The 23962-nt window shown below is 39.3% G+C and overlaps 1 protein-coding gene across 6 annotated transcripts in view; it reads right to left on the bottom strand.

The window, feature by feature from the left end:
- Positions 1 to 14711: 14711 nt before the first annotated feature.
- acot7 (acyl-CoA thioesterase 7) overlaps positions 14712 to 23962 on the bottom strand; it is a 116599-nt gene continuing 107348 nt past the window's right edge. For all 6 annotated transcript variants that reach the window (XM_036579000.1, XM_036579001.1, XM_036578997.1 and 3 more), the window contains one exon: positions 14712 to 15160. In XM_036579000.1, the coding sequence (XP_036434893.1) occupies positions 15062 to 15160 (99 nt within the window). In that variant the 3' untranslated portion in view covers positions 14712 to 15061. The remainder of the gene's footprint in view (positions 15161 to 23962) is intronic.

Raw genomic sequence — 23962 nt, 5'->3', positions numbered from 1 at the left:
GACCAGGGACGCGAGTGCTGCTGAGTTTAAATCGCAGCTCAGTCATTATTAATATCAACTTGAGTAGCGTAATCTTTTAGCCAGCCCTGGTCAATTTAGTGCAATGTTTTGAGGCAGAGTTCCCAAGAGAGAAACAGATTTATGGTCTGTAAGTGTCTGAGTAGCGCACAGCAGATGGATGATGGATAAGTTCAAAGTGTTTTTCACTGTATTTTTATCAAATAAATAGCATATCATCATGTTGCATTCTTCTGGAGTGCCAGCTTATGACGGCTTATAATTATACAATGCAGCAATGCTAGCAAGTCAACCCACTATTAATATTTACACTAGTAGTGGGTGGTAGTGGCTTAACTAGAATCGAATTGGCCCTGGTCAAAATAAAAAGAGGAAAAAAAAATGAAAATGGACCTCACATAGAAACTTTACCTTTAACTAATCTAAAAAATATGCAATATACATGTCTACATAGTCCCCACAAACTATTATAACACCATCTTATTATATTCTGTTTATATGTTTATATTCATTGTATTTAATGGTGTATTCTTGTACACCTACAGTACTGTGCAAAAGTCAGACACTGTTTATTTATTCCAGTCAAAACAGTCATTAAGGACAAGTTATTAATTTTTCAGTGTCAGAAAAAAAGCAAGAAACATGTAACCAGAAAATACACCAAAGCCCCCAACACTGAGAGTAATATCAAGTCTATCAGTATTTCATTTGTCCACTCTTTACTTATGTGCTCCCTGTCACTTTAACTCTTCTATCCTTCCAATTTTAAGGTAAAAGCTACAGCTGCAACAAAAACTGTCCCTTCAAAGAGGCACTAGCATTCACACAAGAAGCCTTAGCTAAACAATGTGGCTAAAAGTATGTGGACATCCCTCCTAATAATTGAGTTCAGGTATTTTAGCCACACCTATTGCTAACAGGTGTATAAAATCAAGCACATAGCCTTGCAATCTCCACAGATGAACACTGGCAGCATGGATCATAGACTAGATCATAGAATGGATCATACAGAAGCTCAGTGATTTTAAATGTGGCGTTCTCATAGAATGCCACCCTTATGACAAGTTGGTTCATGAAATTTCTGTAAGTGCTATTATTGTGAAACGCAAGCATCTGAGATTAGTAACAGCTCAGTTACGAATCAGACCAAGCAAACTCACAGAGTGGGGCTGCACATGCTGAAGCTCATAGCACATAAAAATCACCTATCCTGTGTTGCATCCCTCACTACAGAGTTCCAAACTGTCTATGAAGGCAACAATTGTACAAGAACTGTGTGTCGGGAGCTTCATGAAAAGGGTTTCCATGACCAAGCAGCTGCACACAGGCCTAAGATCAAAATGCGCAATACCAAGTGTCAGCTGGAGTGGTGTAAAGCATGCTGCCACTGGACTCTGGAGAACCTGTTTTTAGGAGTGATGAATCACGCTTCACTATCTGTCTATGGATGAATCTGGGTTTGACGGATGCCAGGAGAACAATACCTACTAGAATGCATGGTGCAGGGTGATTAATGGTCTGGGTGGTCTGTGGCTGTTTTTCAGGGTTTGGGCCCCTTAGTTCCAGTGAAGGGTGATGATACTGCTACAGCATACAAAGACATTTTAGACAATTATATGCTTCCAACTTTTTGGCAACAGTTTGGGGAAGGCCTTTTCCTCTACCCCTGTGCACAAAGCAAAGTCCATAAAGATGCTTTTATGAGCTTGGTGGCCTGTACAGAGCCCTGACCTCAACTCCTTTGGGATGAACAGAAACATCAATTGCCAGCCTGGCCTTCTCGTCCAACTTCCGTGCCTGACCTCACGAATGCTCTTTTGAAACCCCACAGACACACTCAAAAATCTTGTGGAAAGCCTTCCTAGAAGAGTGAAGGCTGTCAAGGGGGGGCAACTCCATATTAAAGCCCATTGGTTTTGAGATGGGATGTTCAACAGTCCACATACTACAAATTTCTTTCTCATGTGCATCTAAAATGGCTAAAGGACATATTTCTGAGGAGGTTAGATGTAAGATAACTGACTTGCATGAGGAAGAGGAAAGTCAAAGTAAAATAAGTAAAAGCAAACAAAAACAGTTCTCAAAGTTCCCAAAACTGTGTTTAAAAATGATTAAAAGACAGAGAAAAATAGGGACTTGGACCTCAGCATCTTGAATGTGTTTGGGATTAGTTGCATTGTGAGAAGCAGTAAATGCAACTTCTGAGGCTGAACCTGTATGAAGAAGTACTTAATAGCCGTTTTGACAGGAAATTAAATAAATGAAAGAGTGGTCTCTGACTTTTGCACAACACCATACTTGTACTGTTAGGGTATTTTTGGCTCCAGTTGTACCTCGTCTTCTATCTTGTCATCATCTTGTAGATGGTGTGTAATCTGCAGTAGTCTCCTCTGTAATAATACGTGTCTCCATCATGCAGGTCCCTCTTAGAGTTAATTAAAAATGGTATTGAAGCCCTTGGGTGGTCCCTTTTTTATTTCAGTTAAGGAGCAGAGTGTTCCCCTTTGAAGAGCACTGAGGAGCATTTAGTAGCGCATTAGAATTCAGCAGCGTTCGTGCATAGGTGTGGTGCTGCATCTCCATCAGCCTCCTGAGGTTTGAAGGAGGTTGTTGGTTGCGATGGTAAGAAAAGACATTACAGGCCATACAGCATCCATCCAGGCTCAGTTAATGATCCCAAGGCATGTTTAAAGCAGTGCTCAGTAGAACCTGTTTAGTGTTGAAGGCTTACTCTCTCCTTTCTGATTCTGTTTAAAACATTAATGGAAACTCAAAGGAATTTCATCACACACAACTGCACACCACATTAGAAACCTTCTTGTGTTCTGCCACCTTATGAATTGTGGGCCTGAAGAGAAAAGTCATTTTTTAGGTGCTTAAAATTTTGCAGTCAAACTACACACAACGAAACGGCAACTGTTACAACCAGAATTAATGTGCTGCAAAATTTTCATGAGCCACAGTCCTGATTGAAAAATGAAAAAAATAAAAAAACAGCAAAAAACAAATGGATCGGGCCTACACAACCACACCATGGATGAAATGAATGCATCAGGCCTACGCACTCATTTTAGAGGAAGGAAATGAATTTAAACATTGCACCACAACAATGACAACCCCTAGACACTGATCAAGTATAAAATGTATAAACTGAGAGGGTTATTGAACATTCACACTCAGACTGTTTCATCATAACAGTCGCTCCAGTGGTTTTGCTTTAAAGAGGTTTCTGCACAACTGAAATATACAAGAATGAAAGCCAGCACAGTGGAAGCCAACAGCTCTGTAAGCTTGGTTGCTCAAGTATTACATAACACTGAGCCTCCCCCATGATTCACACAGATATGTACATGTTGTATCAATGGACTCCACATCATTCATATTATGAATCCAGTCTAAAAATAGAGGAATGGAATGTAAAAACAGATAGTTAGGATGCTTCAGAAGCCGATTGGCTGAGCCACATTCAAAGCCATAAAATAGTGATAAACCATGAGACACTGTGTTAAAGGAGGTTTCTTGAAATAGTGTGAAAGTGCAAGTGGCCTATTGGCACAATATGGTAAAACTGCAATGTTCTTAAAAAATTTAGTAATTCATAATAATCAGTTTGTTAACAATATGTTATGCCAAGCAACAGAGTAGTCAAAGATATTTCTATGAACCAAACTTTTTTTATATTTTACATGCACTATATTCAAAAAAGTATTGAGACACACCTCCTAATTATTGAGCTCAGGCATTTCAGCCACACCACTGGAGCAGTGGAAACATATTCTGTGGCGTGATGAATCACGCTACTCTATATCTGGCAGTCTGATGGACGGGTCAGGGTTTGGCGACTGCCAGGACATTACCTGCCTGACTGCACTGTGCTAACGGTAAAGTTTGGTGGAGGAGGGATAATGCTATGGGGCTGTTTTTCAGGGGTTTGGCCTAGACCCCTTAGTTCCAGTGAAGGAAAATCTTAATGCTTCAGCATAACAAGACATTTTGGACAATTACATGCTTCCAACTTTCTGGGAACAGTTTGGGGAAGACTCTTTTCTGTTCTAGCATGACTGAGCCCCAGTGCACAAAGCAAGGTCCATAAAGGCATAACTGGCTGAGTTTGGTGTGGATGAACTTGACTGGCCTGCACAGAGCCCTGACCTCAACCCCATCAAACACATTTAGGATGAACTAGAATGGAGATTGTGAGCCAGGCCCTCTCGTCCAGCATCAGTGCTCAACAATTCCCACAGACACTCTCCAAAATCTTGTAGAAAGCTTCCCAGAAGAGTGGAAGCTGTTATAGCTGCAAAAGAGGGACCAACTCCATATTAATGCTGGTGGATTTAGAATGGGATGTCATGAAAGCTCCTGTGGGTGTCATGTGTAGGTGTCCCAATATTTTTGGTCCATATAATGTTTAAACAGTTACACCCAAAATATTCAACGCCCTTAAAGTGCAAGGCAGTTTGGTAATATATATACAATTAAATGAAAATCTATCAACTAAGGCTTCACTAAACAAAGAAGGTGTATTACTACATGTTCAAGTGATTTTGAGAACATGAAGTCGAATTTAAAAAAGTTCAATTGAAAAAACATTCTCTCCACAAATGTCCATGTACAAAATTGTTCAACCTCTAAAGTCAGTATTTTGTGGCACATCCTTTACGCTTTCTAACCTCTAATAAACGTTTCCAGTAGGTGCTCACAAGCTCCTGACAGCTCTCTATTGGAGTCTTTACCTGTTCCTTATGTGCAAAAGCTTCCAGCTCATTAATGTTCCTTGGTTTCCATAGCACCACAGCTTTCTTTAAACCACACCAAAGATTTTCAGTGGGATTTAAATCTGGGGACTGAGATGGCCACTCAAGGACATTCACAACCAATCATTGAACCAAGCTTTGGTCAGCTTGGATGTGTGCTTGGATCACTGTCTTGCTGGAAAATCCAGTGATCAACATGCTTCAATTTACACACTGAAGACAACACATTCTTCCTCAAAAATGGCCTGGTATTTCAAAGAATCCATGATGTCAGTCACACAGTCAAGATTGCCAGTTCCAACAGCAGCAAAACACCCCACAACAGGACTGACCCACCTCCATACTCGACCGTGGGGATGGTGTTATTTTTGTCACAACCCTTTCCTTTCTTACGCCAGACATAGCGCTGATCCAAATGGTTGTAATTTAGTTTCATCACTCCATAAAACTGTCTCCCAGAACTCCACAGGCCTGTCCAAATTCCTTCTTGCATATTCAAGTCGACTTTTTATGTACTTTTGGGCAAGAGTGGAGCACGACATGTCTGCTTACATTTTGTTCCAGTCTTCGTCAGGTCATGCTGCAAGTCTTTAGCAGTAATGCAAGGGTTTTTCCTCAGATGTTCTGTTCAAATGTCTGATTGTTCCTGGTGACATGTTTGCTCTTTCTTCCATGCCCAGGTAGGTTTGCTGCTATACCATGAGTTTTAAACTTACATAAGATACTTCCAACTGTGTCTCAGTTTCTTCTTAGTCTTCTCAGTTTTTGAACACATGTATGGGTGGGATTTATATATGTAGCTGAAGGAAATGAATTGTCATTATAGAGTTCCCAAAGGCTTAATTGTGTTCCTGTGTTGTAGCCCTACAAACTAGCAGTGATTTAAAAACCAGCAATATTAAATAGGGGTTAAATCATTTGGAAAAATGCAGGGAAAAGTTTTTTCAGGAATGCATCATATACACTTGTTTAAGAACATCTTAGTCAATGTTTTTCTGTCACCACAAACCACAACTACTACAACAACTAATAATAATAATGATCACTATAACAACAATAATAATCATCATCATTATTTTTAGTAGTAGTAACATAAATAACATACATAATGTTTCATAAATATTTTAACATTCAATTAAACCAGGTAAACTTACATTCAACAGTGCAATTATATGGGACTCTTATTGTGATAGCATTGGGGTTACCTGCCAAATGGGTGAAGCTACTGTGAGTAAAGTGTTGACAAAGTGGTCAAATCTGCATTCCCAGTGGTCTCCTTTGATAATTACATTCATTTCCTTCTTATGACAAGCTGTATTTACATGAATGAATCCACAAAGGCATCTAAATTAGAATATTAGAATAATTATCAGTCTAAATTAGAATAATAGATAAGTTAGTTGTAGCTAAATTACAGCCATACCGACTCTATATACAGAATTCATGTTGCATCAGGTTTTTCATGTGAATGGTTCTGCAACACTCTATTTTTGTTTAACCCCGTAAGCATCAGTCTAAGCTGATTTTATAACCAACTGCAGGGTCAGGAGGGTAAAGGAAATCTACCTGTCAAATGTAAACATATAGGAAAAAAAAATATTTGCAGGTTGGTACTTTGTAACCCCTGACTTAGGCCCAATCCCATTTCACCCCTTGCCCATACCCCTCCGTTTTGCATGTTCATGTTTAGGTGTAGGGTGTCCTGATTTTTGTTGAGTTGGAGGGGTAGGATGAAGTGTTAGGGCTTTTTCAGAGGCGCACTCCAAACAGAGTGTTACAAGAAAAAAAGAAAAACTAGCAAGATGGCCGAGCAAGCGACCAAAGAAACCCACAAATGCAAGAATTTTCTCTGTTAAGAAATTACGATATCTATTGTATTATCTTATACATCTAATATCCTTTCAATAAATTAGTCATTTTCTTCACAGCAAGCATAGAAATCCACCTTAAACATTCCACCTTAAATAGTGCAGCAGTTCTGACGGCTGAAGTGCCAGAATGTAACTGCTGCTCCAATTAAGGTGGATCAGGAAAAATTCATACGAGAAGCTGCCGAATAACTGACTTCAGCCTCACATCACTGAAGAATTAGGGGTGGGCGATAATAATAATAATGGTCTCATCTGCCTCTTTGAAGGCATATGATTCCCTAAATGTAACTAAAGCCCAGCAGCCAGGTTGCTGAACTTTACTCTCCTCTGTTATCACTGCAGACTGGCAGGGTCACCTACAGAGCACCGCTAGTAGCCTGTTAATGAAGTAATGTTCTTTTTATTTGAGGGTCCCATTTCATAGGGGAAGATTTCAATCATTACCCCTTCGTAACTCAGTTCCAAGAGGCAAGGTGACACTCGAAAACAAGGGGCAGGGTAAAAATAAGAAATGAGATTGGGCCTTAAGGAGAGTTATAGCTCACTAATGCCTAGCTATTAGACAGAGTAGGATCCAAACACTGGCACTGATAGAAATGCTAACATTTTAGCTTTGGGAAAGACTCCTAACACTTTTGCTTTTCTCTGAAACATGATTAGACTGTTTTTCTACATAACAGTGTCTGTCATATGCTGTAAATTACGTTTCATTCATGTAAAGACTGCCTTCTTCTTCCCTGAGCCCCCGCCCTCCAAAATGTCTGTGCACAGGCCTACCTGCAAACCAAAAACTCAAGCCTCATATTCAGATGATACATAAGTAAATGCAACTTCCTTATGTGTGAAGTTGACTGAGAACAGCTAAAACAATTGCAGGACATATCAGTTAAAAAAACAAATCATTTTATACACTTTAAAATAACCTTCCACATAGCTTTGTCCAGAGGCACTGCTATGACTGAAATGGTTCCTTTTAAAGCAGTTTGTTTGGTGGTGCACAGAATGCAGCCTTGCTGACTGTGGATTGCAGGGTTGAAATACATGAGACCATCCATTTGCTTTTAGAGATTGACTAGACAGGCTTTTCCAAAAGTAGTGAAGCACTGGCCCCCATGACCCTAAATGCTGTTTTGTTACTGACCCTTTGTGTGCATTTGTACCTGGCAGTAATGCTAGGCTTTTGTAACTTCTCAAAAGGCAAAATTGCAACAAAAGCAAAAAAAAAACTTTAAAATATCCATTTTGAAACCTCGGCTTCAAGGCACCACTTGTGCCGCAGAAAGTAAAGGAGTGTTGGGTTTTGAATAGACAAAGTAGCAAAGACCCTTCAGTGCAATGAAGAAGGAATAAAGGAGAATTCAACCATTTTAATCCTTTGGCTTTCTACATTCTACTACTAATTTCAGAACTTAAGCTTGGGAAGCCTCATCAAATATTTGCCCACTTGAAATGTTCAAGGCTACATTTGTTTTAATTTACATTTTGTCTTCACTCTTCCAGATTACTATTAATGGAAGCTATTGATAAATGACTTCATTTGAGTGTAGAACAGAAATTTGGCCGGATAATGTACTCACTCCTCTGTGAGTTTGTGTATTTGTGCATGGAATAGAAACACTGGCGGTGCAGTTTTTAGGAAAGCTGCCAACACAGCAGAGGAAAAATGAAAGGCCATTAGTAGTGTAATGATTTGGCTGGATGCTATTACTGGTAAATCTTCAGTTTATGGCAGCTCACTCATAATTTCAGTGCTACAGCTGTCATTGAGAGAGAAAAGGGTGGCAGCAATGAAGGACATTTACATCCTGCAGGATCACGGAGTGGAGCATTAGGTGTGACAGCATTTCAATTCATCTACATTGCTTAAAATACAGGTACCATAAAGGTTTTTTTTGGAATTATGCAACAGAAGAACCACCTTTGGTGCCTTAAGGAACCAATCAGTGGATGGCCTGGCATCAGGTTGGTGCACGATACCTACATGCAACGTCTTCTCATTCACACTCTTCTACATTTATGGCAGACACTCTTATTCAGAGCCACTTACAATTTCATCCTTTTTACATAGGTAGGTGAAGGTAGTGTTAGGAGTCTTGTCCAGGGACTTACCAGGCCAGGGATTGAACCCCAGTCTACTGCATAGAAGGCAGAGGTGTTACCCACTATACCATCCAATTGCCAATATTAGAAGGCTGGTGTTTCTTGGGACGTGATGCTCCGAAATGTTTGAGGCTTTTTTATATTTGTTAAAGAACCTCCACATAATGTAAATGTTAAAGGTACATCAAAGTAAGGACTTTTATTTGTCACACATTTTACACATCTAATATATGAGTTTGTTAGCAAGTGTGTTTTTCTTTTAATGTGGGGTTTTGTTAAATATATGTTTCACAACTACAATGCATGAATGCAGACAAAAAGACTTGTGATGGTTCGGTTCCCACATACAAGTAAGAGATTTTTTTTTTCTCATTAAATATTGATCAGAAATGAGATGGAGGATCAGTACCTGATATTCCATAAAATATCACACAGGAAAGCACATATGTCACAGACGATGGGGAAATGATGAATTGCTCTGCTCCTGTGCAGAGCCAGGTGACCTGGAAATGAAAATTTGAAAAATATGGCAGAAGGCAGCCACCCCCATATCATAGCCTTGGGCAAAGCGTACAGCCCTCTTCTCTCTTCTCTGCTTTGCTCCATGGAGCTCTGGGGAACTCTCCGGAAGCTCCAGCAGCAGAACCGGGTAGCCACACACACGCCGGTGCAAACCGCCCAGCAGAGACTCTGAGGATATCCTCTCACCTAGATTCACTTTCATGTTGACATTTTCATAGTAGCCACCATTTTCCCATATTTCACCTACAAAGCTTAATAAAAGCACAGATAAATGAGCTTTGCCAGTTTTGTGTGTGTATATTTAGCATCGGGTGTATATTTAGCTTCTGCAGCTTCCCTGCAGAATCGGCTTGTGTTGGAATACTTGAACCTAAAATGCTAGTCTTGCTAATAATGAATTAAGGCCAGTGCAAATGGTATACTGGTCTCCATTAGCTTCCATTTAAAACAGTGTTGATCATTTTCATTTAATGGTCTTTGCTTCAGAAAGTGTGTGTGTCTGTATTTAGCCTCAGCGCTTGTGTGCTTCAACCAAAACTGCAAATCCTGCTAACTAATGAACACAAGCCAGTGAGGGACAGTTAGCATGCTAGTAAGATCATGTTAGGTAGTTTCCATTAGCTTCCATTTATTATTAGCACTTCTGATACTTTCAATCGAATCCATCTTATATTTAGCATTGGATTTTCCCTGCACAAAAGTCTTAAAATACTTTAACAAAAAATGCTAATCTTGCTAATAATGAACATAAAAGCTAGTGGGGGGGCAGTTATGCAAATGAGATCATGTTAGCTAGTCTCCATTAGCCTCCATTTATTATTAGCAGTTTTGGTACTTTCAGTTGAAGCAGTCTTTCAAGTAGCCATTACTTCAAAGATCCTGTGAGTGCATTTATGCTACCTTAAAGACCTTCTCGGAAGTTCCTACTTATGACTTCAGAGGTCGTAAGTATGATTTGACATGTGTTCAATGGTTTTGGTTGGAAACAAGATGGATGTGCTGTGTATAGCTGGGGCTCACTGAAAAATCAGGGCAAATATTATTGTAATTATGACATTCTGACACGACTTTAAGGCAGAATTTGCATTTCAGTATGGTTTTCCATACTGAAAAGACTTTTGTGATAAAGGAATTCTTCAACCAAAGTTACTAATCTTGCTAGTAAAGAATACAACCTAGAGGGAACAGTAACATGCTAATGAGGTTAGCAAGTCTCCATTAGCCTCCATTTGTTATTAGCAGTTTTGGTACTTTCAGTTGAAGCAGTCTTGTATCTAGCTTTGGGTTTTTCCTTCTAAAAATGCTTCTGTGTAAACAAAATACTTTAAATAAAATAGCTAATCTTCCTAATAATGAACACAAGGCGGCGGGGACAGTTAGCATGCTAATGAGATTATGCTAAGTAGCTATGCTTTGTTAGTTTCCATTTATTATTAGCAATGTTGGTATTTTTGGCTGAAGCAGTTCTTTAAGCAGCCACTGAGCAGTAAATGTGAAACAGAGCGTAATGGACTTGAGACTGAAATGAACGTGCAAAAATCAAATGCTGGTCGCTGACTAATAAATGTTTTATGCTATGAAATCAGTGATCTGTCATTTTTGTCTCGCAACATTAGCACAGACAAATTGGGTGCTTTCGAGGCAACAGCAATTATATTGTCTAAATTCTCTTCAATTAGTTTCATGCAGAGCTCTTTGAACCAATCCTCAGTCAGTCCACATTAGATAACATTGTGTTCTGCACATTATTCAGTTCATTGAAGACTGTAGATCCTTTATCAACTCCAGTGCTGGAGTAGAAGCTCTTGTAAAACTAATGCTGATTATCAGTGGATAAATAGTGTAGATCCAAATGCAATCAGTGTTGAGATCTTGCAGCCTGGTAATCATAAAAGCACAAATATGATTCTGTTTTTGTGGGAAAACTCGAAGGCTCGGTGCTGCTTGAATGATGTCATCTGAGACTTTGTTGGGTAGTTTATTTTCATCCAATCACATGATCTGTTCTCCCAGCTGAACAGATTTTATTCCCTCATCCCAACTCCCTCTTGTCCAATCCTATGAGACTACTATGAAGTTCACTCTAAGATATAAATAGCCTTATTCCTTCCCTTTGATTAAGCTGGAAATGCTCTATTTATAGACACAAAGAAAGATGCATGCGCTTATCAGGGGTGGCATGCAACTCATAAAAGGTTCAGATTATGGGTTTCAGCATCACAGGAAATGCTATTTTTACAGCATTATACATTGTTATTATTGCCCTTAGCCAAAATATGTTATGTCACTTGCTGCAGTTACTATATATGTGCGTATATACATATATACATATATATATATATATATATATATATATATATATATATATATATATATATATATATATATATATATATTGCTGTTGTCGGAAGAAAACCTTGTATTTCTGTTTTTGTTGTTTTTCACTTTTTGACATCATTTGAAAATACCTGTTGCTCTTTACATTCTGTATAAATTTCATGAAGAATAAACCAACAGAAATGGCCCAAAATTGGAAAAAAGTCTGGCTCCATTGACTCACATTAAAAGTTCATATCCTCCAGTTCTCTTGTATTGTTTTATCCAGTTGTTTTATATTCTTGTATTTTATATATGTTTGTGTTGGTTTATGCACCAAAAACAATGCATTTTTACATGGTTATTTTCCAGCCTCTCTTTATCCTTTAAAATTAAATAGTCTATTTTTGTTACAGTGCCTTTAAGACTGATATATGCAAATGTTCTCCGCTCTGACTAGCTGCCCAGATGAAACACTCCTTTTAACTTCAGCGTGAATAGGTGAAGCTATACTGTTAAAGCCAAAATAGGTGGATATATGTAAATGTGTTGGTTTTTCATGACATCAAAGAAATAATGAATTCAAGACAGGCTGTTTTCACAGTTTAGTTTCAATAGATGGACCATATGAACTGGTGAGTGAATGGTATGTTTTGAGACGGTGTTAAAAAAAAAGTCCTCAAAAAGAGCCCATAAACATTCAAATAACAAACAAATCCCTTCTATATTCCCAAGCTAGTATTGTGTATCTGATCTGCAAACAAACCACAAGTATTATGCTGTTGACTGTACAGTCAGCGATTTTCAAACAACCAGAACATCAACACAGTATTTGAGAAGTCTGTTTATCGAGCTAATCCGACAGTGTTGGGATGAATGAAACGTCTTATCGCATGGAGGCATTACACACACTGAAGTGGGGAAATATTTGCTGTGAGAAAATATGCAGCACTAAGGATTGCATGGGGTATAAATGATGTCATCTATTACTACCTCAACTGGATCAACCATTCAAAAAAACCCAAAGTAAAAAGAAAAAAAAGTCTTAGTCAGTGTTTGGCACCCTTCCATTGCCACATAATTCTGTGAAATGTTCCTCGACCTCACTGACATCAGCTTGAGCCATTGAGCATCCTTTGGGGATCTGCACTCAGTAATTTTCCCACTTCTGTCATTGGAGGTTGGGGGGTGAAAAACCGTGTTTCATCAATCATCGGCCGTGGCAGAAGGATGAGTCAGCGCTGCTGCATGCTAAGTTATGATCTCTCTGTCTATGGCAGCGCTAGGGGAGCAGTGCTGATGGGCCAGCGGACAGGCCTCTGCGATAATACTCTGAAACAGAGGCAGCGACCGACAAGGGGATCTGTTACAAATCATTACATTTGTTCACACCTCTTCACCTGACTCGGGTTCAAGCGCTGACCGGTGCTGTTCCAACTAGATGGAATAAGGAAAATCTTAGTTTTCTTCGAACGTTTAATTCCTCAGTTCTTTTTGATTCTTACGTATTTGCTTTATCAAGTTATTTTTACAACATTTTTGAAAAACAAAGCCACCTAAAAGCATTCTTGGACTGACGCTGTAGAAAGTCCACTTGCATAAAGAACCTTTCAGTGGATAGTGCTGAAGTCGGGATGGGCATACTGACCAACTTTGATATTTAAATATCCGTAAGAGTTCACTGAGTACACTGATCAGCCCTAACATTAAAACCACCTCCTTCTTTCTATACTTGTACCAGCGCAACGCACACTAACACGCCACCACCATGTCAGCGTCACCGCAATGCTGTGAAAGATCCACCACCCAAATAAAACCTGATCTGTGGTGGTCCTGCGGGGGTCCTGACCATTGAAGAACAGGGTAAAATGGGGGCTAATAAAGTATGCAGACAAATAGATATAGATTTTCAATGTGTCTGGAGCTAACATCAGCTAGAGTAGCTAGCCTAGTTAGTGATACAGCCGCGCTATCTCTGCCTTATCCACGTCCTTAATAATGCACTCACATTCAGGTACTATTCTTTTGGAGTAGCAAAGTTTGACATACTTGCAAAAATGAGCAAAGCTGTCATGTATATTTTCTGTTTTCCCTTGATAAAACGTACCAAATACCCAAATAGTGATTTCAATATATAAATACTGAAACCACGAATGGTTAACTGAGTGCTCGAGTACCCGTGCACACCGCTAGTCTGAACGAGCCATTTTTTCATTTCTGAAAGAGATTTTAGAGTAGAGGTGAGCGATATGGCAAAAATATAATATCACAATACTTCAATACATTCCGGATACACAATATGCATCACGATATTGAGTTTTTCTGAGGTTTGATAAGTTGGAACAGACAAAAAAGCACCAGTAGTACCACATTTAAAAAATACCATCAAAACAATGAACAGAATGATTTTTTTCCAATGTTTCACACACTGTGCTGCAATAAACGCAATTAAACTAAGGACTAACTGTGCTCTCTTTGTAACGAAACACGCAGTTGGTCAGTGCTCTTTAAGTGCTAACAACATCAACAAAGTGCTTAGACAAGCATATTGTGATGTAATGTGACAATTGATCACCATAATGATGCATTTTGTCATATTGTCCACTCCTTTATAACAATGTGAGGAATCTCCACATAATGTAAGTTTTTTTATTTATTTATTTATTATTATATCGATTTTCATTTTTGTTTTAGCATTTTTTAAGTATTTGTTCTAACTGTGTGTCAATCTATAAGGCACTTCGAATTGCAGTGTACTGTCCTATATAAGAGAGTCCTATATAAGTGATGATCTGTCAAAGTAAAGACTGACTGATTGAGGCGTATAAGGGAATCTAGGTTTAGCAATCTGGCTAAAGGATAAAATAGCAACACATCAAACTGCACTTTAAGGGGAAAAGGCCTTCAGCTCTACCTCACCTTCCCTTATCACTTTTCCAGAAAATGCTATGGTTGTGAATTGCTATGAAAACAACAGACTATTATGAAACTATGTGAAAAACCGAGGGGAGAGTGACCGCGTTCTTTGTCGATAACTGTTTGATGAGTAATCTTTTACCAAAACAGACATTTTCATAAACCACAATGCAACACATTTGGTCAATGAAGAATTATGATGCTACACAGGTTAAGGTTACATGCGCAAGCCTTTATTAGTGCATTGTGTTGTTTTCCATTTTTGCACAGAATGACTGAAGCGTTTCATAAATAAATCTCTTTAGAGTTAAAATAGGATTCACGTTATATAATACTCAAGTTTCAGAGAACATCCACATACACAAAGTGCTTTAGTATGCAGCAGTGAAACAACAGAAGTCAAAAGAACGATTCAATTCAAGTATACTAATACTTGTTTTCCCCTCCATTTAGTCAGCTACAAGTAAGAGAGACGTTTTTAATAACACGACGTAGGACAGTATTGGACTATTTTGGAATATTCCTCTACAATACCATATGTTGCTTTTCTGGAGGAATGTGTCATTGTTTCTGCTCCTTATCCGCCAGCCTCTTTGCCTTGTTTTGAAGGTACCGCACCTTTCCTTCTTCAAACCGCTTCTGCTCCTCTTCACCTTCCAGCTACAGAGAGAGAGAGAGAGACAGACAGAGGGAGAGGGAGAGAGAGAGAAATGACTCATTTTAGCACATAGAACAGTCAGACAGATGTGAGACCTTTCACCATCTGCTTGATGAAGTTTCCGGTAACACTTCATTTGAAGGTCAGCTTATGAGGTATTTATAAATCAAATTAAAGGATAAAGTCCTGACTGCAGTTGTAAATAGAGTCAAAGAAAGTACATTTTCAGAGTATATTTATGCCCACTTTATAAGGTTCAACCACCTTATAGGTCTACTTTAAGTGCACAGTTACAGACTGTAGCCAGTCTGTTGTAATGCCATTCGTAAGCTGCCCTGTGCCTCAGTCATGATTAGTCAGTTTCTGATCACAGGACTGCTGCTGACCAGATAGTAGGGACTTTAAGCAATGTTAGTGACAGGAATAGCTATGGCTCGCTGCTGCCTGTTCTTCTACTACTGCACAGGGATGGGAGTTGATCCCCAAAAGAGTCCATTCTTTGATTCCAGGTATTTGGGAATTGAGAGTCGACTCCAAACCTTCAGACTGTATTTGCACCCTTGCACACACAAAGTGAGAGTCGTGGTCTAGCAAGCCTGTCTGAAAAATGTGTCCTTCCACAACTCACACAATAATATATTGGCTTTGTTGTGCTTTGCGCAAGGTAGAAAACAAGAAAGTGGCTAACAATTGAGATGTTTTTTGGTACTAAAAGTGAAAGCCTCACAGAAATGAAAAAAAAAAATTATTTGTGAAACCTGAAAACTAAATACTGTTAAACCAAAATCATCAAGACAACATTGTTTTCCCAGTAATGATCTGGCATCTGTTTACACATGAGCAGTCACAGCAATTTTGTAGGAACTGTAATCGGTCTTGCGCAGGTAAACTGTTGCATTCATTAATTTCAACTCCAGCTTGCGTTCACACCAAACCTCTTCCTGTTTAATTACTGTTAAATTTCTGTATAAAACTGCATGCGTGAAAGGGGCTTATGTCTTGATTTTTGGAACTCAGAATCAAAAAAAATATGTTGTGTGGAATTGACTCTTGGAATCAACCCTTGGAAACCCATCTATCAATTCCTGTCGCTTAGAATTTGAAACTGAATTGATTGTAGAATTTCTGGTATCGAACAGCCCTACTATAGCAGAAACAATATTTTTTCCATATTTGCATAATATATAAAATATGAGATTTAAGTGAGTTAATTTCACGTTTGTCATGTGTGCTCAATTAAAATTTGTTTACATCAAGAAAACTTTTACAATTTAATGTGATTGTTCAGTATGTAAGACACTGATTAGTAGTCAATTTTTTCCATTTTTCTAAACATACACTTACCGGGCACTTTATTTAGTCCACCTACCTTGTACCTACATTTATTGTCCATTTTATCAGCTCCACTTTCCATATAGGAGCACTCTGTAGTTCTACAATTACAGACTGTAGTCCATCTGTTTCTCTGTATACTTTGTTGGTCCCCTTTTACCCTGTTCTTCAATGTTCAGGACCCCCACAGACTAGGTATTATTTAGGTGGTGGATAATTCTCAGCACTGCAGTAACACTGATGTGGTGGTGATGAGTTAGTGTGTGCTGTGCTGGTACGAGTGGATCAGACACAGCAGTGCTGCTGGAGTTTTTAAACACTGTGTCCACTGACTGTTCACTGTATTAGACACCCCTACATTAATGGTCCACCTTGTAGATGTAAAGTCAGAGACGATAGCTCATCTGCTGCTGCACAGTTTGTGTTGGTCATCCTCTAGTCCTTCATCAGTGGTCACAGGATGCTGTTGGCTGGATATTTTTGGTTGGTGGACTATTCTCAGTCCAGCAGTGACACTGAGGTGTTTAAAACCTCTGTCTGATCCACTTGTACCAGCACAACACACACTAACACACACTAACACACCACCACCACGTCAGTGTCACTGCAGTGCTGAGAATGACCCATCACTCAGATAATACCTGTTCTGTGGTGGTCCTGTGGGGGTCCTAACCATTGAAGAATGGGTAAAAGGGGGCTAACAAAGTATGCAGAGAAACAGATGGACTACAGTCTGTAATTGCAGAACTACAAAGTGCACCTCAATGGTAAGTGGAGCTGATAAAAGTTGCAGTGAATGTAGATAGAAGGTACCTGATAAAGTGACCACTGAGTGAACGTCATCAGGTGAGCAAAATGATACACTCCACTCTGCCGTGAAGTTACAGTTGTTGCTTAGTGACACTGGTTTCCATGGCTACGGCATTAACACAGATTTATTTCCGGTTGCTGTAGTCATCTCTATGGCCATCAATGCTTCAGTGCTTAAAGTCCCTGTAATTTGGGTGGTGAACTCAACACAGCAGAGACACTGACATGGTAGCTCATGGTAGTGTGTGTGGAGCTGGTATGAGTGTATCAGACACAGTGATGATACCGGGGTTTTTACAAAAGTGTCACTGATATGTAGAGAGTGGTTCATCATGCAAAAATATCTAGCCAAGGGCAATTCTGTGGTCAGAAACTGACCATTAATGAAGAGCTAGAGGAACACAGGCATAAATTGTGCAACAACAGATGGGACTGAGTCTAACTGTACATTGTAAGGTGGAGCTACCAGATACAGTAGGAGCTCCTAATAAATTAGCCACTGGTTATGTATGATTATGGCTTAACCTCTTAACACATGGACTCCAAGTGCAGTGCTTTCAAACCAACAGCAAATCAAGAGGACTCTACCGTCAAAGTAATACTCGAGCATTCATCAACCTAATCTGCCACATCAGCAAACGGGTGATTATCATTTACAATAACGTTGACATTTTCCGCCCATATTAGGAATGTACCAAAATTTTGACCACTGAAAATCTTCAGTTGAAAATGGTAAAAAAAGGGCACTAAGTTTTTGACTGCAAGAGAAAAAAGATGAAATTTTGACTGAAAAAAATTAAACAGTTCTACAACAAAATGTCAAAATTAAAAACTATGTTAATAAAAATTAGAAACAGTGATTCGATTTTCTGTTCCTTCGCTGATCAGAAAAGTGTGTGCTAATACAGCAATGCCATCTGTAGCCACAACTTTTAACATGACTAGAAACTTCACAAACTTTAATGGCAATGTGCAAAGAATAACTAAGAAATAATAGAATTCATTAGAAGACAAAACCTTTATCTTTTGCCCATTGACATTGGAATTCATAGCACATACTGTAATACTTTTGCCATCCAACGGTGGAAAGGAAAGGGTCCTAGGATATTTTTCATGAATATAATCAGACAACATATTTTTCATTGTAACTCAGTTATTAGACTAACTAGAATACTGTTGGCTCTGTGTGAAATGTTGGGACTCTGTATTGAGCTGCTAGTGAGCAATGAGGGGTGAAAGGGGAGGGTGAGAACCCCCTGCTGAGGAAACAATTCACATCTCTCCAAAAAGAAGGCTGTACCGAGACAAAACAGAAAGCACAACTGTAGCTTTCTCCTTTCAGCATTCTTTTTATGGCTATCATGAAAAGGGGTTAACAAGTTTGTCTTCACTGCTTTGACATCCAGACAGCTTTTTGTTTAATGTTCAACACAGTGTGTCCTGAATTTCAATTTCATGTTCGGCCAAGAATTCTCATTTCACTACCTCCTTTTTAGAAAAAGAACATAAAACTCATCTGCGAAAGCTTGTACATGGTAACTGACCTTATGCTTCACATGCAGCCGATAGAGAATAGGCTGAAAAATTGCTAGAGTATTCCTTTAACCCTTCCTGGCCAACAGTTTTGATGTGCTGTGATCATGAACATCACCTGATCTATCAAAACTGGAGTCCCCAGAGAGCCTTCGCTGCAAAACATCATACAGAAGCTCAGACAGGCATACAATGTGTGTCATTAATTATTACTAGCTCCAGTCTCTGGAGTAAAATCTGACAGTATGAGCTTCATCTACTTTCCCACCTGTGTGAAGAACACCTGTCAGCTTAAGCTGAATCTCTATGTATGTGTGTCTATCTGTGTGTGTGAGTGAGAGCATCAGCTGCGTCTTCACTCTGCACAATCAACACAGTGCTAATTAAACCACAAGGAATTTGACTGGATGAAACATGTCAAACACATCACTTTCATTGCGGTGCCACAGTGTGGCTCTGAGGCTGAGGTGTAGATTTCCTCTCTGCCGCTGGGGTCTTAAAAAAGCCCCAAGGCATTAAGGAAATATTCCGGCTTGAATTACAATAGCACTGCTAGACCCTGTTAGCTGCTTAAAGGAGACATTATTCACTCCTTTTTTCCAATTTAATTTAATTCCCGAGGCAGATTGAAAGACAACTTTTAAGAGTACAAAAAAAAGACACTGTCATTTATTCCTCAGTGAAGAAAAGGCCACTTTCTACATGTTGGTTTTATAAGTTAATGGCCACTGCTGTCACTTGCTGCCTCAGCGCAGAAGGCTGGGTAGGGGTGTGGACATGTGGAGATCTCAACAATGAATGTGGTGGAGCACAGTTTAGAGAGACATAAATTATCAACTTTTTAAGCTTGTTTACGCTGACAGCCAAATATAATCACTAAATACTGAGCATGTGCCCGGCAAGCATGTCATTATACAGTAATTTTTAATGTAGAAATTCACTTTATGAGCAGTTTTTGTTTATTTCCACCACTAGGATTTTCAATGTTATGTTGTGATGCACCAAAATGAATGTCCTTGACTGAAACCAAAACTGAAAATCAAGAAACAACAGAGAACCCAATGGGTTATAATATATATAATTACAGAAAATACTTAATTTTATTTATATGTAAAGCACGAGGATGTGGCTTTGGAACTCCCTCTTAGTTGTCTCCTGTGTGCTGTTAGCGTGCAGTTAGTCAATTTAGCAGGATCTAACAAACCCACGCATCTGCAGTAACAACTACCAAAAACAGACGTCAAAAGGTTTATTATGAAAAGATATTTAGTTAAAGATATCCATTAAAGATTTTCATTAAATCAGTTAATGATAAAAAGCATGCAAGTTAAAGGCTGCTACTGCTCAAACTGTTTGAACACTTCTGTGATGACCAGTGCAGGACAGCGAAAGAAACAAACCCTAGTTTACATTTTTATTACCATTCAAAGATTATTACGTGGTAGACCTTGACACTTCATTGTAGTCTTGTGTAAGCTTTTGCTTTTTTGGCCAGACTTTTCTGCATTTTTTCTTTTTTTGGTGACTGAAATTTTGGTGCATCCCTAGTTAATAATGTTGTATATTAACAATTTATACCAGTTTTCTTGCTTGAACACATACATTTGAAATTCATAACAGACATTTCACTATTTCTTGTAAGTGTGAGTGATATGGCAAGACTATAATGTCATGGTACTTTTAGAGTCTGTATAAGATACACAGACTCTAAAAGACATAGCTTATCAATACTTTCTGTGAAAACTCTGGAACAGATAAGAGACATTTGAAGAAGGGGAAAAGGGGGTATGATGACCTTTTTACTCAAATTTTGCAAAATACCATTATTTATGAAGGAACAGGAGGGAAAAAAAAATCAAACAATTGGCATAAATAGACTAACAAAATATGGTAAAGACATACACCCGATCAGCTTTTATGCAGTTTATAGTGTTAATATGTCATTGCTGTCCCATAAAAACCTTATATCTCCACTCTTGTCTTTTTTTAATTACTTTTTTGTATGCTTTGAAAACTCTAACTGCCCCCTGCATTGTGTTAGAATTTCATGATGAACGGACCAACAGGAATGCTCTAAAACTACTTGGAAAAAATCTTATTACATTAACTTCCATTACAAATAAAGCACATTTTGTCCTTCACTTGTAAAGTTACCATTTTGGAAATACAAGGTTTTGTTCCAACATCGATGATACACTGGTTATTGTTTTTGCTTATAGCCTCTCTGATCAGTCTAAATCTAAGATTTTGTGATTTATTATAAATGTATAATATATGCAGGTGTTCATTCTTCTAGAAGCACTGACGATACTCACAATGCTCAAGATACGCATCATTTATCACAATAGTGACAATATGTTGCTATATTGCCCACCACTAATTTTTTAAATGGTCTGAACACAGAGCCATCATGGATGTTTTAATCACATTCACAATCACACCAAAAAAGACAGACTTCTTTATTCACAGCAAGACTTTCATTTTCATGTTGTTCTACTAAGCTTCTAATTACACTAGTGTAGTTCTCCGACTGAGCATATTTCATGTTGAAGCGAAAGATTCAACTCAGGAGGAAACCACTTCTGGCAAATTATGTGAATTTAAGTGTATATGTATATACAAAAGACTCCATTCAGTCTGCCCTAAATAGCTATATAGCTGCATCAGAGATTACACACACATGCAGACATTATATATGCATGCTTTCATGTTAATTAAACCACGTGTGGGGGCACACACACACACACACACATGTAAACACATTATGCATGCATGCATTCATGTTAATTAAACCACACATATGTGGGTACATACGCACACACATACACAAACACACACTCTTACACACTTCTATTTTGGGATTCAACACAAAGAATGCAGTTATCTCTTCTCCATCCTTTTCCTCTAACCATTCTGCTTCATGGTTTTCTGTACAGTCTATAAGGTCAGATTTGTAGTCTGAACTTCTCCCATCCCAGAGGATATGCAAATTAGGAGCTGACCCATACTGAAATTGTGCCACCGATACCAAAACTGATTTTAAAATCGAAACATTCCAATAATCAATAATACTGGCAGATATAATGTAATATGGTCCAAATGGTCCTGAATGCACTACCATAGTTTCATAAACCATTAAAATGAACACAAAAAAGTGGCTAATACGGCCATTTTATTTACTCTTTCTGTTAATAACGTGATTTCACAGTGCGCTTGTGTGTTATTTGATGTGATTTAACAGAGCTGAAAACACTTTGAATAAGAAAAAAAAACCAAACTGGAATATAAGTCATATATCAGTCATGCTTTATCATTATTATGATTAAACTGATCAATACTAAGTGCTGAACTGTACTGTGCTCTGAATGATCTTGCACATTCGCTTGGAAAAAAATACCAGTGCATGCAACAAAAAAACAAAGAGAGCTTAGTGCATATTTCACACAGTGGAAAAAAAACAGTAAAAACACAGAAAGCTCTGGCTCTACATCCTGAAACTGATAAAATAATTGTGTTATTTGCCAATGGGGAGTGCATGCGGCATAAGTCTCTGCCTACTGATTTAAGGAAATGGCTATTTTTTGGGCGAGTGGAGCCTATGAAGGCAGGTCATGAATGCAAACGAATTTACCTAAGTATATTTCAGGTAACTTTACTAAGCAGTGACAAAGACTTTGTAATATTATCAAGTGAGCATTTTTCTTTCTCGAAGCTAAGGCAGTGATTTGTCACTGTATTACAGACAGCCTACCTCAGCTCGGGTCTTCTGTTTCTGTTGAGTGACCACAAATATACTGAGTTCCAGTTTGATTTGATGCTGGTATAAAAGTTTTGTCGCAGTTCAGGTTATTTATAGCAGCAGCAACATATTAATTGGTAGCTCTTTTTTATTGTCTTTAATCAATACACAACAATGACTGGATTTTCCTGCACACATTGACATACTGACTGACTCTTTACTTAAGTTGTAATGCTAAGTGATTTGTGGTAGATGAGGGGGATGTGCCAGTTTCTGCCTCGGATTGAGGAGGAACAATGTGGATTCCGTCCCGGCCGTGGAACAATGGACCAGCTTTTCACCCTCTCACGGATTGTTGAGGGGTGCATGGGAATTTGCCAACCCAGTCTACATGTGTTTTGTGGATTTGGAGAAGACTTACGACCGTGTTCCCCGAGATATCTTGTGGGAGGTCCTCTGGGAGAATGTGGTGCCGGGGCTGCTACTCCGGGCCATTCAATCTCTGTACTCCCGGAGTGAGAGCTGTGTTCGTATACTCGGCATTAAGTCGGACTCTTTCAGTGTTAGCGTTGGACTCCGCCAGGGTTGTGCCCTGTCTCCACTCCTGTTCGTGATATTCATGGACAGGGTGTCAAGGCGTAGCCGTGGTCAGGAGGGCATTATGTGTGGAGGCCAGAGGGTGGCGTCTCTGCTATTTGCAGACAATGTTGTTCTTTTGGCTGGATCACATGGATGCCTCCAGCGCGCACTGGAGCAGTTTGCAGCTGAGTGCGAAGCGGTTGGTATGCGGATCAGCACCTCCAAGTCTGGAGTCCATGGTCTTAGCCCGGAAAAGGTAGGGGGAAGGACTTGCCCAGGTAGAGGAGTTTAAGTATCTCGGGGTCTTGTTCACAAGTGATGGGAAGAGGGATTGTGAGATCGACTGCAGGCTGGGACAGGCGGCAGCAGTAATGCGGTCGCTGTACCGGACTGTAGTGGTGAAGAGGGAGCTGAGCCATAAGGCGAAGCTCTCTGTTTACCGGTCGGTCTACATCCCGACCCTCACCTATGGTCATGAGCTATGGGTAATTACCGAAAGAATGAGATCACGAATACAAGCGGTGGAAATGATCTTTCTTCGCAGGGTGGTGGGCTACACTCTATTTGATAGGGTGAGGAGCTCGGCCATCCGGGAGGAGCTCGGAGTAGAGCCGCTACTCCTCCGCATTGAGAGGAGCCAGCTGAGGTGGTTCGGGCATCTGATCCGGATGCCCCCTGGACGCCTCCCGGTGGGGGTGTACCAGGCACGGCCTACGGGGACAAGACCCCGGGGTCGTCCTAGGACGCGCTAGAGGGATTATATCTCCAGGTTGGCCTGGGAGTGGCTTGGGGTCCCCGGGAATGAGCTGGA

The sequence above is a fragment of the Colossoma macropomum genome, unplaced genomic scaffold (assembly GCF_904425465.1).
Source record: "Colossoma macropomum unplaced genomic scaffold, Colossoma_macropomum, whole genome shotgun sequence".
Lineage (NCBI taxonomy): Eukaryota > Metazoa > Chordata > Actinopteri > Characiformes > Serrasalmidae > Colossoma > Colossoma macropomum.
Note: the sequence above shows the minus strand (reverse complement) of the source record. Positions and strands in the feature narration are given on the sequence as shown.